The sequence below is a fragment of the Echinops telfairi genome, unplaced genomic scaffold (genome assembly GCF_000313985.2).
Source record: "Echinops telfairi isolate 266 unplaced genomic scaffold, ASM31398v2 ScPeMD7_7356;HRSCAF=8355, whole genome shotgun sequence".
Lineage (NCBI taxonomy): Eukaryota > Metazoa > Chordata > Mammalia > Afrosoricida > Tenrecidae > Echinops > Echinops telfairi.
In genome coordinates this window covers 2,526,686-2,543,645 of record NW_022111256.1, presented here as the reverse complement: position 1 = coordinate 2,543,645, position 16,960 = coordinate 2,526,686, and the positions used below count along the sequence as shown (strand labels likewise).

Below are 16,960 nucleotides of genomic sequence, written 5' to 3'. Positions count from 1 at the left end.
CCTGTCCAAAGGAAAGAAGCGTGATGAAAATCAAAAGACATATGGACTAGTGGGCCACAGAAACATCAGCCTCCAGGACCCTGAGTCAAGAAGCACTATGGCTTTGGAAAGGATCGTTCCATCAGAAGCCCTGGGCATGGCGGGGGGGAAAATGTGGAACAAGACCAAAATCATAAAAGGAACCCCAAACAATGGCCTCCAGTCATCCTTTAGGTCTGGAACTGGGCTTACTCTTGTGTTAGAAAGATCAACCATTTCACACCCAAATGGCAGCATTGATCTAAGGTCAAAGCACAGAGAGAGTTAGGAAAGAAAGAAGAAGACACACACACACACACACACACACAGGGAAGAAGCAGACTAGTGATGGGATATTAAAGGAATTGAGATGGCGGAGCTGGAACAAAATGTGTGTCAATTGTTGAATACACAACTGATTATGTGCTCTGCAAACCTTCACTTAATTCACAATGAAAAAAAGAAGAAAAGAAAAAAGTATTCCTCCTTCAGGTCTCTATAGACGTAGCTAGAGGGTGTGTTCAGAAATAATAACTTTGGACTTTAAAATTTTTGTTTAATAAGGGTTTCTAGGACTTTGTGCCAATAGTTTTTGACTTATCATTGTGCATATTCTGAGTTACCTCTATAATGCAAAAGCATATATTTTTAAAAGGTTGAAATTAATGGAGATATGTGGTTGACCAAGATATACTCTCATACAAGGCTTTTAGGAGCAAAATGAGAGTAGTAAATGAGACAGAGTCATATATAATAAGTGAAACTGAAACAAAAGTCAACATTATGTTTCAGCTTTAAAATTACATTAATATTTCATCTCAAGTATGCTAACATTCTGGAAAAGCACACTGATTTGGATAAATTTACACATTATCCAACGAAATAAGATTCCTATTAACTCCAAAAATATATTTCATTATAATAAAACAAACCCATGATGAAACAATACCTTAAAGACTCTACAAGTTCATTGTCTATTCATGCATAGAAAATGAGCTGTGACAAATAGACCCTCATTAGTCAGCTGTGAAAATCCACTGAATCAATGACCTGGTTCTCAGGAAGATACCTGTGACTGGGGGGGGGGGGGGGGGGGGGGGGGGGGGGGGGGGGATTGGACAGAGTGGCCGTGGCCAAAGGAGCTTCAGCTATCTTGCAAGTTTATTACACACATCACTAAATATTACTTCTTCAGGATCAGAAGAGTCCTTGAAGCGGATCTCGTCTGAGTTTTCATTTGTACAGATGAGAAAGCTGAGTCCTAGCTCATCTATCCCCATCCGGGTCTCCCTTGCCGTTGCTGAGCATGGGGTGAGGGTGGGTGGGGGTGGTCAGTGTGCCCCTGCCACCATCCATCACAACACAAAACTGCTGAGAACAGGGAGGGTGACAAGGTCAGAAACGGAGGGGCTGGTCTTGAATCACCAGTAAAGGCCTGGTGTGTGTTTCTTCCAAACGATGAAAAGGCTTTGGCTGTCTTATGAACCATTGCTAAAGGCACTACTCAACTCCAAAGAGTGGTATCTTAAAAAAAAAAAAATGTTGCCTCCATGGAAATTCATGTCAATTTAATGCTTGCAATTACATACAATGTTCTCATACCATCAGAGCTACTTAAAAGTGCCTCCTGAAATTGGCCTTTCACAAGGGAAACAGTGAAGGCAATTAGGAGCTAATGAGAACCATGTCAATCCCGAGGCTGATAGAGATCAGGAAAGGCAACACCCGGAAAAGCTGACGCTACCTCTGGGTTTGGCACGGAGTAGATGGGGAAGCCGCCAGGAGCTGTCAGGGACCTGTCCCTTCAAAGACTTTTCACAGGACCTCAGAGCTTGAAAGCACTCAGGCCCTGAAGAAAAACCTGACTGTGGCCACCCAAGGATGCTGTTTCTGAAGGGTTACCACCTCCCCCACAAACTCCATGGGTTGGTTGTGCCCAGGTAGACTCTCTGAGCTCTGGGGCCCGGGGCCACTGGTTTGGTCTTTCCTCCTGATCTCTCTGCCTTTTCCCAATGGAGTCCCTGACCCGATCCACCATTCATTCTCCAGGCCATGGTGGCCCCTGGACCCTGTCAAATGGCCACTCATCATGCCTGGCGATTGACGTCGCTGGCCTTTTCTGGAGTGGTCCTGCCAAAGCAGTGCGAAGATTGCAGCGAGTGTCGCTCCAAGAATGCCGGGAATGCATCTGACAGGGCAGCTGGAGACTCTTCCTAACGTCCACTGCTATTTTTAAGATACCTCCAGCCCTGGCGAAGCCGGGTGGGAGCCCAAGACCCTGGTTTTACTGGACCACATTTATCTCCGGAGGTCACTGAAAGTTAAGACTAGAAAGGGTCATCAAGTTCCCAACACTACTTGCCAGAAAAGCAGGGCAATCTCTTAATTTCCCACCACCGGAGCCGTTCCACACACTCACAGGGAGACTGGTTGTGGGACTCCGGCCTGTGGGCCGCTTTCCCGCTTTCCCACGGGATCTACCGCTGCCCTTCTCCATTCTTCATCTCTGCCTTCGTCTCTGAGTTTCTTATAGCCACTGGCCCTTCTGGGTTTAGAAACACATCAGGAGTATAGTGAACCCTCGCCACTTCGCGCTTCGACTTCCGCGGCTTCACTCTATCGCGGTTTTTGCGTAACAGCGCCCACTGCCTACACCCGCTCCTTCAGAGGAAAAAGACGGCGACCCACCTGTAGAGTACATCCCTTAAGTCATTTCATAGGCTATTGATTACAGTATTTGTAAGAACTATGTATAATAATACTGTATGTGAAATATGTAATACTGTAAACTAGATGCCATAAAAATATAATAAATAATAAATGATAATTGTAACGTCCAAAATGTTTTACTGTATTTTCCCTTTTTCATTTAATAAATTGGGTAATATGAGTGTAATGGTGACTAAAGGGTGTTTTTTCATGTCCTCTATGCTCTAACTACGAAAATATTTGATTTACAAATAAGGAATCCTACTTCGCAGAATTTCATTTATCACAGTAGGGTCTAGAACCGATTAACCGCGATAAACGAGGGTTCACTGTATTTACCCAGAGGCGTGGCCTCATGTACCTAAATGTCCAGAGGGTTTAGTGACCCAGCATGGAGCGATACTGTAAGGAGGACCCCCCCTGAGGGAGAGGTTAACCTGTTGAATGCACCTATGCCATGTGTCCACAGCTAGACAATATGCCAACCTTATTCTCCAGACAGCTGCCTAGGGATAGAGCTGGGTTGCTCCTTATTTAAAATGTAGCCCTCACTACTCCCTACTCTGCACACTGGAAGCAGAGAGACCACACCAAAGCACATGCTTGATCAGGTCCCTGGTCTCGTAAGCCAGCTCCGTGGTCTTGCCAAACCCACCTCCATCTGCCCACCATGCTCCTCCTCATCATCTGGCTTCTGGTTTTTCTTCCCATGTCCTTCCATCACTTGCCCCTCTCACTCCAGCCCCAGGGAGTCAGACTCTCTTCTTGGAGAGGCGAGCACACAGTAACCCCTGTACCTGGAGCACACGCTCCTCTCTGGAGTGACCGTCTCGGAAACTCCCAGGGACAGTTCGCCCTGTCCCACAGGGTCACTGTGCGCCGGCATCGGCTGTGTGGCAGTGAGGTGTTTTGTTTTGTTGGTTACATAAGAAGCGGCAGACGTAGAGCAGGCTTCACAAATATTGACCAAACGAACCTCTAGTCATCGCTGGCGTTAAAAATTAGGACAAACGGTGGGTTTGGCAAGTCATCTCAGTTTGATCTTGATATGATCCTATTCTCTTCCGATACATTTTCTTGGCAAAATGGAATTAAAGTGCAGTGTTTGAGTACCTATCTGGGACAGGGCTTTAAAAGTTGGGCTTTGGGGGGAATTGTTTGCTACTGAAGAATTATCCTATATGGGATGCAATGGACAACCGGCAACAGCATGGAAAGGCTGGCTAGGAATCTCAGGGGCCAGTGAGTTTGGGGTGGAACAACCTGGAAAAGGAGGGTGAGAAGGATGCACCTAAAAGCATGTCGTCAGGGTCATGGAATTGTGCCTGCAGACACTGTTGGCCTGGTGTTTGTTCTGCTGTGAATATGTCCAAGGAAAATAGCAAAAATGAACTATTTCTCCAGGGGTCTGAGATAAGCCATGAGATTGCTTCATTGCATGTAAACACTGGAGAGAAAACTACCAGGGTTTTATAGTTGCCTGGGTGGCAATGAGTCGGCATCAACTTAATGGAAGGGAGCGAGAAAACCAATTCCTTTGTTTTTAGACACAAGAAACTTACTCTGAGCTCTGGGTGCTAATAATACCTGGCACCCTGGACATTTCATTGTTTCTGCTGTGTAGGAACCATTCACCTTAATTGCTCACTGGAGATTTGCCTCCTATTCCAAGGTCAAGTGTTTCAGATGGAGAAGGGTTTCACCTCTAGCTCCCCTTTCCAAAGGATTCAGCCTTGGCCACTGTGAGCGTCACATTCTGATGGCGACAATGATGGATTCAAAGTAGATGTGTACTGATCCTGGCTAATAGGAGACCAAGAAGCCTTTGCTGGGACTCTTTGGGAGAGGGACCTTGGGTTTTTTGTTTTGTTTTTTCCTGCTGTGCCTGTCACTTTTACAAGTGTTATGACACTTTAAAACTACAGCCAACAACGGGAGTAGAGTTGAGAGTTTGGACACTGAATCAAAGTTTGCTTAATATTAGACCTAATCTCAGCTTTCATTTATGTGGGCCACTACATTACTTTTTTGGTTAAGTCCATGTAAGCAACTGATATTTCTGGAAAGACAATTCAAGGTCTGTTATTGAACCACAGGGGCAAGGTCAGAGATGCTTAGTGCTGTATCATAGATATGCACATCTAGACCACACACACACGCACACACACACACACACACACACACACACCCCACCCCAAACTCACTGCCATCAAGTAGAGTCCTATTCATAGCAATCCTTGGGTTTCCAAGGCTGTGACGCTGTAGGGGAGCAGAAAGCCTCATCTTTCTCCTGAAGAGGAGCTGGTAGTTTCAAACTGCTGTCCTTGTCGTTAGCAGCCCAGCAAAGAACCACTCTGCTACCAATGGTTGCTGCTTCCCTAGCTGACAAGTCATGCTCCTGTTTCTCTGTCCCCCACACAGAGGTGGAGTCCTGAGTTCCTGGAGAGATATGTGCTTCAGTTCAGGAAAGCACTTCCGTTTTCGAAGGATCTATTGTTGTTACCTTCTATTTTGGTGTTCAATGTACAATGACCTAGTATCCGTAGCCCTTACCATGAAAAAGTAATTTTCTAATTCTGAAAATTCCATTTTCTCTTGACCTGTTTGTTTCACGCAAACCCATCGACTGACTTTGTGGAATTTGCTTGGGGCAGACTTAGAAGGCACTGCCAACTGCCAGGAGCTGATAGCACCCTCTGCAGACCCACATCCAGCACCTTGGAGAGCCATACAGAGGAGGGGCCCTGGGCACTACGTCATCTACTAGCACATCTGACCACAAGGCCCCTTAATTCCCAGTGGTCTCCCCCTCTCTCTGAGAATCCACAGTACACATGGCCCAGGCGACACATAAACACCGAATGACCTTTGCTTTCCTATGGCTCCTGCTTATTTTACCCCCGGAGAGATTTCAATCCCTTGAGGGCAAAGACAAGGCTCTGTCTATTTCTTTGCCCCACAGTGAACAGTGAAAGGCAGCTAAGATGTATTTGCTGAGTTACTCAAGTTGCCTTTATGGTGATTCAGGGTGGGGGGTTGGACAGCGTCACAAAAGAGATGATCCAGTTCTAGCTCTGGGTGATCTGGTGGCCTCCGAAGTCAAATGGACTGATTCGGGTCCTCAGCTGCCCTCCGCCGAGTTACCTTACCTGCAGAAGTGAACCTCCTGCTCGAACTGTGAGTTTTCTGGCTGCGTCCCCTCTTTCAGCTGGCTGACATTGAAGAAGGACAGGGTGTGGTTGATGAAGCCGTGCAGCGTCCCGTTGTGACTGTAGGAGTACTGGTACACGAGGCGGGGGATGAAGTCCGAGGTGACGGCAATGACGAAGGCCTGAGGGAAGAACGACAAACGCTTCCGGAGTGGTCAGGAGAGACGCCGTGCCGGTCCTGGGGGTTTCATCTGGCTCGGTGATCAGCCATGCAGAGGTGTTACCCTGATACCTCAGGACACGCGTGCTGCACCCTGGTGTCTGAGGCCCTGTAGGCACTTACTCCCTTCCCATCTCCGCTCTGTTGAAGGAAACCCACCCGACAGGAGCTGTCACAGCCCCTGCAGCAAAGAACACCAAGCCAGCTAGGCCTTTTTGGTGTTGGAAGGATTCGGTTATTTCTGAGATAACAGTTGCTACTGGTGTTCAGCAACTTGCCTATACTGGTCAGGGCACCCTTTAGGTGAAATGGGCAAGAAAATTAAGTGGGCGTGGACATTCCTTCCGGAGTGACACCAGAAATCCAGGAATGCCAGGGACAGGGGTCCACGGTTCCTTCATTTTGATCATTCACCCTCAAGACGCTCAGCACACCATCTTGTGGAACTACCTACCTTCCCTTTCATCCATTTTACTTAAGACAAGGGAGACACGGGGAGGGGAAGCGAGGATCCTGCTGGTTGGAAACACATAAACCAGCATAGCATCTGGCATATATAAGCGCCCTATAAATGTCTATGGAGCAAACCAGGCCACAAATGAGTGATTGCATGTTTGAATGCGGAGGTACTTTCTACAAAGAAAATCTTAAATCTTTTTGGCAGGTGTTTATATTCTTTTCTGCACCAACTATTAAAACCCTTTAAAATACATAGGTAAGAAAATATGTTCTAAATGTATATGTGAGTACAGACAGCCATAGCCATATTTGAGAATGAATAGCATATTTATGGTCATCAGAGCTACAGTCGACTCAACCCTTACTATAGGCCTGTTCATCATCCCATTTCATTTCCCAAACAGTTCTTCTCAGTGGGTACTATTCATATCTCCCACTTTACCAAGGAGTAAACAAGCCTTACAGAGGCCGGGGAAGTAACGCTTGGATGTCTCCCTGTTCTGCAGAGGGAAGGGGATGACAGCTTGGGGCCTTTTGTATTAAGTAGACCTAACTTCAATGCAGTGACCGATCTATTTCCCAAATTGTACCTGATGTCTAAGTACCTGATGACTGCACGCTTCTCCCAGTCAGCATCTTTGGGACTGAATGCAAACCTCTCTGCTCACCTTCTGCGTCTGTTTGGGTTGTTCTGGATTGGGCACCAGATCAGAACGAGAATCGAGGTTGCTCTCTCAAAAGAAAGTGGGCTTCAGCATTCTTGGTGTGCACTGAGCTGGCTGCTATTTTCTTGGGAGGTAGACTAGGGGATCGCTGCCTGGCCACCACAGGTACAGAAGGCAGAAGAAAAGAAGCTCTTGACTTGGAGGCAGCAGGATTTCCCCTGGAAACAGGGATAAGTCTGGGACGGTAGTGAAGGAAGTCACACCAGGTAGGACTTCTCATCTTTCATAGCCTAACTTAACTCACACAGTACCTGCTTCCACAGGGCTAATTAAGGCAATGCAGAGGAACTGTAATTAGGAACTGCACGCTGGGCAAAGCTCCAGGTATTGTTCGGTTCAGAAGCAGAAATAGAAAGAGATGGGGAAACCGAAAACGACAAACAGACAAACCCGTGGCTGCCGAGTTGATTTTTGCCTCATAGGACAGCGTAGAACAACCCCCCCCACCAGACTGCCAACATGGTAAAGCTCTAGGGAAGCAAACAGCCACGCCTCTTGCTCATGGTGGGTTCGAACGGCAGACCTTTCAATTAGTAGCTGAGAACTTCACCACCAAGGCTTCTGGGAGATAGACAGATATGTGGCACTCTTTCCTCATTATTCTTGGCTCCAAAGAAAGATCTGATATTTGATGCTGTGGGCCAAGGTATGCATGCTAATAAATAATTGCCTTTCTTCTCTGCGGGAAAATTGAAACGTAATTGCCCGGCTCTGGTGACAGCACCGTGAGTTAGAAGGCAGGCCTGCACTGCTAACCAGGGAGCTGCCTTTAAAGAAGCCCAACACAGAGATGGCTGGGAGGTACCCTGCTGGGGACCCCTCATCTCTGGAAGCCCACCTCCGAGCTGGGGAGTCCTGAGTGCAGGCACTTACGTTGATGATAACGGAGAACTTGCCGATTCCGGAAAGAATGTCAAACCAAATTCCTGCAAGACAGAAAGGAAGGCCCTCTGGCTCACTCCCACCCTGGGCCCGGCGATGACAACGCTGCAGCTTAGGGTGACGTTTTGCAGGTAAGTTACCAGGAGGGGTTTGCAGGGCCCCCCAGGAGCGGGCTTGTCTGGAATGGCCTCGGTGCCCCCCCTGTCTGGAAGCTGGGGGAACAGGCAGGTGGACAGAGTGGCCTTGGAAAAGCTCCAGAGCTGGAGCGGAGGATGGCGGAATGCAATGGGGTGAAGAGGAAGCGGCTCTCCCAGACCTCTGGATTCCCCCACAGCGTGGGGACAGTTGTGGGACAGAAGGTGGGGAAAGGGGAAGGAAAGAGACAGGAGACCTACCGATATCTTTGGTTCTCACAGCATCCGGCCGTCTTAGCTCGGTGACAAATTTCTTTGCATCCAGCCGCACTTCGATGACGTTGTTGAGGAGGGCAAACACAGGAGCCAGAGGAAAGGAGGCCACGAAGAGGGTGACAAAGCCAAACTGGATGACTAGGAGAGAGAACAGGATGGGAGGCTTCACCAGGGGGCTTAGACCTTCTGGCCTGCTGGCTTCGTTCTTTCTGGAGTCTCCTCCCATGTCGGCTTCTTGGGCTCCATTCCCTCCAGGCCAGCAGCTGGGGGTATTTCCGTCTCGATACCTGCAGTCCCATGCAGTCAATGCCGTGAAAGACGATCACTTGGGGGTGACAGCAGACATAGAATAAGTGCTCAGGAAATGGCAGCTATGATTTCCATAAGCACGCTATTCACCCTCCAATGCTAGGGGCTTCAAAACGTTTAGGGGAAAATGTTCTTGTCTTTTAATTCCATTGCCCATGCAAACTCTTTGAAGCCCTCTTGGAGGGTGACAGCCATTCCTACTCACGTATATACTTAGGAAATATTTTCTTGCCTAAATACTGGGGCAAAATAGAGCATAAACAGGAAAAAAGATATGAAAAAAGAAACAGTCTGGCGTGTTTTCTTTCCTTCACCCTGTCACAAGTCATTCATCATGTACATCTTACTTGGGTTTGGCAAACTTTTTTAGTACAGGGCCAAGTAGCAGATAGTTTTGGATTTGTGGGTCATATAGTTTTGTTGCTACTATTCAACTCTGCCATTGTAGAATGCAACACGTAACATTCATAACCCGCAAACAAATGGACTTGGCTGTGCTCCAAAGAAACTTTTTTTTTTAACAAAACCAGAAAATAGGCTGGATTTGGCCCCTGGGCTCAATTTTGCCAATGACTGATCTACCTAAAAAATGACTTTGCATCTCCCCAAATAGGTTTCTTCTCCCATACCCATGGTCATTGTCTTTTTTGTGGAAATTGTATTCATTCATCACGCATTGATGGAGAGCTCGTTAAATGTCAGGCAATATGAAAAAGTATTTAAGGAGGCAAGCGTTGAGGCCTGAGTCAAGGAGCTAAGCTTTGAAGGGAAAGGAGCACATACTCAAGATAAGCACGAGGTCTATGTGTGGAGAGAGAGAGAGAGAGAGAGAGAGAGAGAGAGAGAGAGAGAGAGAAAATGACAGAAGACAGAGGACGCCCAGGGAGGAACGGCTCAAGTCTATCGAGGGCGGGGACACAGGAGGCAAGTCTCCATGGGGAACGTCCAATTCACTCTTGGAGGACTGATCTGGGAAACTGAGTTAGGGAGAGCCTCCCAAGCCAAGGAAAGCGTGTGTGCTAAAGAACAGAAGCAGTCAGATAAGGCATCAACTTCCATTTGGATTAAGTGCAGCAGGCTGCTATGAACCAGTTTCCTTCTCACCCATCTCCCCATGCCCTAGGGGTGGGGGAAGAAAGCCCCCACACTCATGGATCCACTGTTGCAGGTTGAACTGTGCGCATGTGGTTGTGCAGTGCTGTCGCGTGGCTTCCAACTCACAGCAGCCCCAGGCACAACAAAAGGAAACACCTGGTCCTTGCCACCCTCACTATTGCTCTTAAGGTTTGAGCCTCTTGTTGGGGCCCATTTGTGACTCCATCGTGTTGAGGGTCTCCCTCTACTTTACCAAACATGATGTCCTTTTCCAGGGACTGGCCTCTCCTGAGAAGATGTTTCAAAGGTGAGGGAGGAAGTCTTGCCATCCTTGCTTCTAAGGAGCATTCTGGCTGTACTTCTTCCAAGACAGAGCTGCTTGTCCTTTGGGCAGTCTGTGGTACTTTCAGTGTTCTTCACCAGCACCACAATTCAAATGCCTTGATTTTTCTTCAGGCTACCTTATTCATTGTCCAACTTTCACGTGCATACGAAGCGACAGAAAACACCATGGCTTGGATCAGGTATCCCTTAGTCCTCAAAGTAACAACCTTGCTTTTCAATACTTTAAAAAAGTCTTGTGTAGCAGATTTACTGGATGAAATGGGCCCTTTGATCGTTTGACTGTTGCTTCCATGAGCATTGATTGCGCAGTCAAGCAAGAGGAAATCATTGTCAGCCTCAATCTTTCCCCCATTTATTATGATCTTACCTACTGGTTCAGTTCTGAGGAATTGTGTTTTCTTAACATTGCATTGGAATCCATACTGAAGGTTGAAATCCTTGATCTTCACCAGCAAGTGTTTCAAGTCCTCCTCCCTTTCCGTCAGCAAGGTGGTGTCCTCTGTGTATCACAGGAGGGCAATAAGCCTCCTTGGATCCTGATGCTTCCTTATTCTTCACACAGTACAGCTCTTCAGATTAGTTTTTTCAGCATACAGATGGGATAAGTATGGTGAGAGGATACAATCCTGAGGCACACCTTTCTGGATTTTAAACCATTCAGAATTCCCTTATTCTGTTCACCCAAGTGCCTCTGGATCCATCATCCAGGATGAAGTATAGGTATCTGCTTTTGCAGCCTACCTCCTCTCCCACTCCACCCCCCAACCCCCACCATTCTAGCCCCTCCTGTAGCAGCGGATACTGTCCACTTTGGAAAGCACAGCTCAAGACCCATCCAATACCATTCACCCCTTGGTGCAGGTCATTGCTCGCTCTCTGAACTCCACCACTCTGTGTTCCTGCCTCTGTTGTAGTCATCACCCCTGCTGCTGTGACTGATCTGCTCACCATCAAGCTTCATCAGAAAGACAGAGGCTCCATTCATTCTGCAAGCTCCATACATATTTGCTGATGAACACCCCCCCCAAAAGACTTCCTTGCATACTAACAATGAGCCCTGATGGCATAATGGTTATGCATTGGGCTGCTAACTCTGAGGTCAGCAGTTTGAAACCACCAGCTAGCTCCTAAGGAGAAAGAGGAGGCTTTTGACTCCCATAAAGGGTTACAGTCTGGGAAACCAACAGGGGAAGTTCTATCCTGTCCTATAGGGTGACTATATGTCAGAATTGACTAGATGACAGTGTGTGTGTGTGTGTGTGTGTGTGTGTGTGTGTAAACTAAGGAGCCCTAGTGGCCCTGTCTGGTAAGTGCTGGCCTGCTAAACACAAGATTGAAAGCTTAACCCTCCTTAAGAGAAGATGAAGTTATTTGGTCCCTTTAAGAATTACAGTCTTGGAAACAAATGTGCAAATGTTCTTGACACAATGAAGGGATGGACGGATTGTGATAAGAGTTGTACGATTTTTTATAAAGGAAGGTATTCATTGAAATAGGCATGTAGGCATGGATGTCAGTATGGATTGTGATAAGAGTTGTATGAACCCCCAATAAAATGATTTAAAAAACAAGAATTACACCCTCAGAAACTCTATATGGGATTGTTATGGATTGGAATAGAGTTGATGGCAGTTGTTTTTTGTTGTTGTTTTTTTGAGGGGGTTGGTACTTCAATGACTTCAATTGGAAGTTGAAGAAATAATTAAATTCATTGACATTGAATCGGTGTTGGCTCATAAAGACCCCAGAGGACAGAGGGGGGCAGGGTTTCCAAAGACATGATAGACAAGACTAAGGCAGGATTCCCAAGTGCCCGAGCCCAAAACTCACTGCCATAGAGTCGATGCTGACTTATAGTGACCTCACAGGACAGGGCAGAACTGCCCCTGTGAATTTCCAAGACTGTGACCCTTTATGGGAACAGAAACTCCTGTCTTTCTCCTGCTCAGCAGCTGCCTTGAAGGCTTTCCAAAGACAGAAGTATGTAGCAAGGCAGCCTGTCACAGTTTTCCCCCTTGGAGCAGCTAGGGGGTTCAGACTGCCAACCTTTTGATTAGCAGTTGTATGGGAATTGGTGTCAGACACCTAATAATAGATACTACCTATGCTGTGTAATTTTATTCCTATTGGGATGAATATTAATATGTATTTGTATCCGTGATATATACTGCAAACATACATGCGTGTTGCCAATTGCCATTGACTTATGGTGACCCCATGCACAAAGAACAACACGCTGCGTGCTCCTGCACTATCCCCACAATGGGCTGTAGATTAAACTCTTGTGATCCATCGAGTTTTCCTGGCTGATTTTTGAAAGTCCATTGCCTGGCCTGTTTTTCTAGTCAGTCTCAGTCTGGAAGCTCTGCTGATACCCATCCAACACCTTAGCAACAGGCAAGCCTCCCCTGATAGACAGGTGATAGCTGTGCCTGAGATGCAATGGCTAGTAATAGAACCCAGGCAACTCCCAGGGATGGCAGAATTCTATACCTGAACCACCAGCACTCCACACACTCAACGGACACATTTAACTGAAGGAAGAGAACTGATTTTAAGCACCGATTGAGTCAAGAGACCAGACTTCTAGTCCTATACGTGTTTCTAACTAGCTGTGTGCCCCTTAGCAATTCTCTTTGTGTCAGTGAGCATCAGCAGCCTGGTTCAAATTCCAAGGAGCCCTGGTGACACAGTGGTTAAAGCAATCCACTGTTAACTGAATCTGCCAGAGGCCCCATGCGGGCATGCTGGGACCTGTTGGCTTCCACAAAGAAACCAGCTCACAGTTTGCAAGGCTTAACCCATGCGATGGTTATGGGCTGGAATCTCGAGCATTTCCTTCAAGTCAGATTTGCTATGATGATAAGATTCTCACTCTCTTGGCCAAACTTCAAGATTCTAGGATATTCAAACAAAGACTGAAAAAAAAAAGTATAAATACATAAGTTTTCAAGGAGAGGTAAGCCTAACAGTGGACGTTTCAAGAGAGCGAACAAGGATAGGACTTTAGCCAACACAACTGCTTTCAATTTGGTGGGTTGTTTGGGTCAACCGTTTGGGGTCATTGCTTTTGCTGATACAACCCTGTCCACTGCCATCATCTATGATGCCCAATAGACCCTCAGCAGGCCTTAGGAGACTGGCAGGTGCCAGCTAATGGGAAAGCACTTGCATCTGAAGACCTGCAGCTGAAGCTCTATCAAGGTTGAACCCCTGGAATGGCCGGCTGACTAGCTGGCTGAGAGGGATGGGTGGAGAAGGAATCTTCAAAACAAGCTCTGGGAGCCAGTTCAAAAGGCAGAATCTACCACATCTTTTAAATGAGGCTTTGCTGAGGAATTCTCTCTGGAGTCTGGAGTGGGGGATGGAGTGGGGATGGGGAGAGAGGTGGAATTAACCACGAAAGCAAAACAGATGTTCGAGTTTTCTAAAACCTGTAACATGCATGCGTGTCTTTAAGCGTGCAGATGAATGCATCTGGGTGTGTGGCTTTCTAAAGTGGTCTGCTGGGTTCTAAGGAGCACAGTTCTACTGGGCAAAGGTTCCGGTGTCTCAGGCAACCTTTCCTCGAAGAGCTGCGCAGACCCTCCAAAGCCCAAGCAGGAGTTTGCAAGAAGAGAACAGGGCGGTCTCCTTCTGAGTGAGTGAAAGTGTATGTGTACAATATGCCCGCACTGCACTCGCCGAACTGGCAGTTGCTAGTCCAATGTCCTTCCAGGATTAGAGAGAAAATGCAACTTTCCACTGCCTCTTCTCTCCTTCCATAAATTCCAGAGACAGACAGAAATGCCTCCCCTGCAGCACTGACCTGCCGGGGGTTTCCTTTTTGACCTTCACAAACTCTCCAGAAACATGCTCTCTTCTTTCTGTCCCTCTCTTGTCACATTCCTGGAGGAGGGTGAAGTGCTGGGCTGCTAACTGCAAGGTTGGTAGTTCAAAGCCATCAGCTGCTTTTCAGGAGAGAGCTGAGGCGGTCTAATATCTTATCAGTGTAGAGCATTGGAAATCCACGAGGGCCATTCTCGTTGGACTACAGGGGCTCTAAGAACTGCAATCAACTCAGTGGCAGTTAATTTGGCTTTCGGTCTTGTCAATTTCCAGTGCTGGCTGCATATGCTGTCATAGTTCCCATAAATTGTTCCTACATCACAAAGGGTCAGGTTCCTTTTGTCTTGCCAACCAAGACAACTTCAAGAAAGTAGGCTCAGCAAGAGCCAGTTATGCCAGGCTGGGAGTGACAAAACACCCCTGTCCCTGCCTCTGGGGTCATCCCAGGGTACGCTGGGCAAAGTGAAGCCACTCTCGGCAGACGCTCCATGACTGTAGGTGTGGTATATTTTGATGGGGGCACCCTGAGCATTCCCAGGTCTCTTGCCAAACAGACAGAACGAAATAGGAAGCTTTGCTAACAAACTCATAATCCTCTGGAGCACAACTTACAAATCCAAAGCTCCTCTCTTCAGTCTAAGGTCTCTAAAGCTGTGGCAGTTGGAGTCTGGAGCATGCTTGCTTCAGAGCACACAGTAAGACTGGCTTTCACCAATACAAGATCTGCTTCTAAAAATAGAAAGCTGTTAGGAAAAGAGCACACCAGAAATCCCTAACGCTGTGCATAATAGATCCCAGCCTGCCTTGACCCAGACCAGACTGGTCCCGGCTGAATTAATGAGGGAAGCATCTTTAAGTTGATCTTTAACTAAATCTGCATAAAGTCTGCTGCCCAAAGTTCCAGATATGCCAAGTTAGACGCGCAGATTCTGGGACTCCTCCTAGGCACAGAGCCCATTTGTTCTTCTCACCATCCAGTCCTGAGGGCCCCTGTGAAACAGCCACCTACCCCACCCTGTCCGGTGCTGGAGACAAGGAAACCAGGCGCTTGATTCCCTGGGTTCAGGTGAAAAGCACGAGGAGGGGTGGCTTATACTAACAAGGTGCATTCCACAAGGACATTCCAGGACAATCTGCTTAGAGAGGGAAAAATCATGTATCCGGGAGAATAGAACGGACTGGTCAGAAAGGTGGGGAAGCTCTTGATGGGTGTAACTCTGATTTTTCACTCATTTATTTAAACTTTGTTAGTGGAATGAGGGGAGCCCTCGTGCCATAGTGGTTACAACTTGGACTGTTAACCGAAAAGTCAGCAATTCGAAACCAGCAGCCTCTCCTTGGGAGAAAGATGGGGCTTTCTACTCCCATAAAGCATTGCAGCCTCAGAAACTCAAAGGGGGCAGTTCTACCCTGTCTTACAGGGTCGGCATTGCGTTGCAACCAACTCAATGGCAGTGAAGTTTTTTGGGTTTTTCATTTTTTTCCTTGAGTTTCGAGTGGAATTATAAGCCTCCTCCCACCAACCCCACTCCACAACAAGTGCTGGCATTCAAGGCCCTTTATGGCCTGAGCCTAGTTTTTGTTTTTTGTTGGTTTGTTTTCTGTCCCCCAGGGTCATCTCCTCTTTGCCCATGCTCTGTGCTCAGGGCTAATCTTTACCTAGCACTCCTTGATCTCCAATTTTTCTATTTTTCAATGATTCCTAAACCATTTATACATCCCCAAGCTCATCCTTTTTTTCATATTTCCAAGCTTTGACTACACAATTACTGCCCACAATTTCCCTTCTCTTGTCTGCCAAGAAAATTATTATTTATCTCTCAGGCCTAACCTTCTCTATGAAGAATTTCCTCCACCCTCTTTCATACCCACCATCTTACCCAGACCAAATTGGGCGCTCTGGGCATCTCTCCTCCTCAGTCCCATAATACTTTGCAAATGCCACTCTAGTCTCTTTATTTTACTTGTTCCTCAGATGACTAATTCTTTGAGACCAACTTGATTCTCTTCTGAGTCCTCACTACCTTGTGTGGTGCCAAACACATGCTCAGGGATGCTCAAAAGTTGTATGTATAATAAAGAAACATAAACTATTTCACCAAACAGGCACCAAGAGGGAAAACTGATTGGGCTAATTGAAAGCATCGTCCTCAATGACGGTAAGGAACAACTGGAACATGAAGAGTTTAACCCTTCCACCTGGCGGTTGTCATGGCTGGACACTGCTCAGAGGACATCCCAAGAAGGTGGAATAAAAAGAGTAAAATCATATGAGCAATGATTGTTCTCTTTGTTTGAACTCTAGTTGAAGAGGCCACTGTCAACTGTAAACTCACTTGGATGGTTTGAGTCCATCCAGAAGGGCCTTGGAAGAAAGGCTTGACCATCTACCTTCAAAATCAAAACCCAAAAGCCCACCCTTGAAAACCCTATGAAGCACAGCTCTGCTCTGCTGACACACGTGGGTCGTGGTGGGATCACCAGGATCACTAACTGGGTTGGGTGTTTTAATCAGAGCAGCCCCATCTGCTAAAAGGGATTGAAACCAGGGATGTCAGAGCCCTGCCCGCATGAGCAATAGAAGGGGATAACTGAGAGCCACATTGGAGTGATGTGTCTTCTGTCACAGAAAAAGCAGTTATTGAAAGGAGGTAGCTAAAAGCAACTCATTAATACAAACACTTCTGTCAAAACTCAACAAGGGAAGGTCACTGCTCTGTTTAACTCATCAGCCCACATTTTAAGGCTCTGCCCAGTGATCTCCTTCTTCCCCAGGCAAGGGAAGCTAGCTGTCCTTGGTGCAGAGTACGC

The 16,960-nt window shown here is 47.0% G+C and overlaps 1 protein-coding gene across 1 annotated transcript in view; it reads right to left on the bottom strand.

Moving 5' to 3' along the window:
- ANO2 (anoctamin 2) overlaps window positions 1–16,960 on the bottom strand; it is a gene marked incomplete at its 5' end in the record, with an annotated part of 414,765 nt that overhangs the window by 7,801 nt on the left and 390,004 nt on the right. Inside the window, 3 exons of the mRNA XM_013008512.1 lie at window positions 5,877–6,058; window positions 8,154–8,206; window positions 8,558–8,710. Coding sequence (XP_012863966.1) covers window positions 5,877–6,058; window positions 8,154–8,206; window positions 8,558–8,710 — 388 coding nt within the window. The remainder of the gene's footprint in view (window positions 1–5,876; window positions 6,059–8,153; window positions 8,207–8,557; window positions 8,711–16,960) is intronic.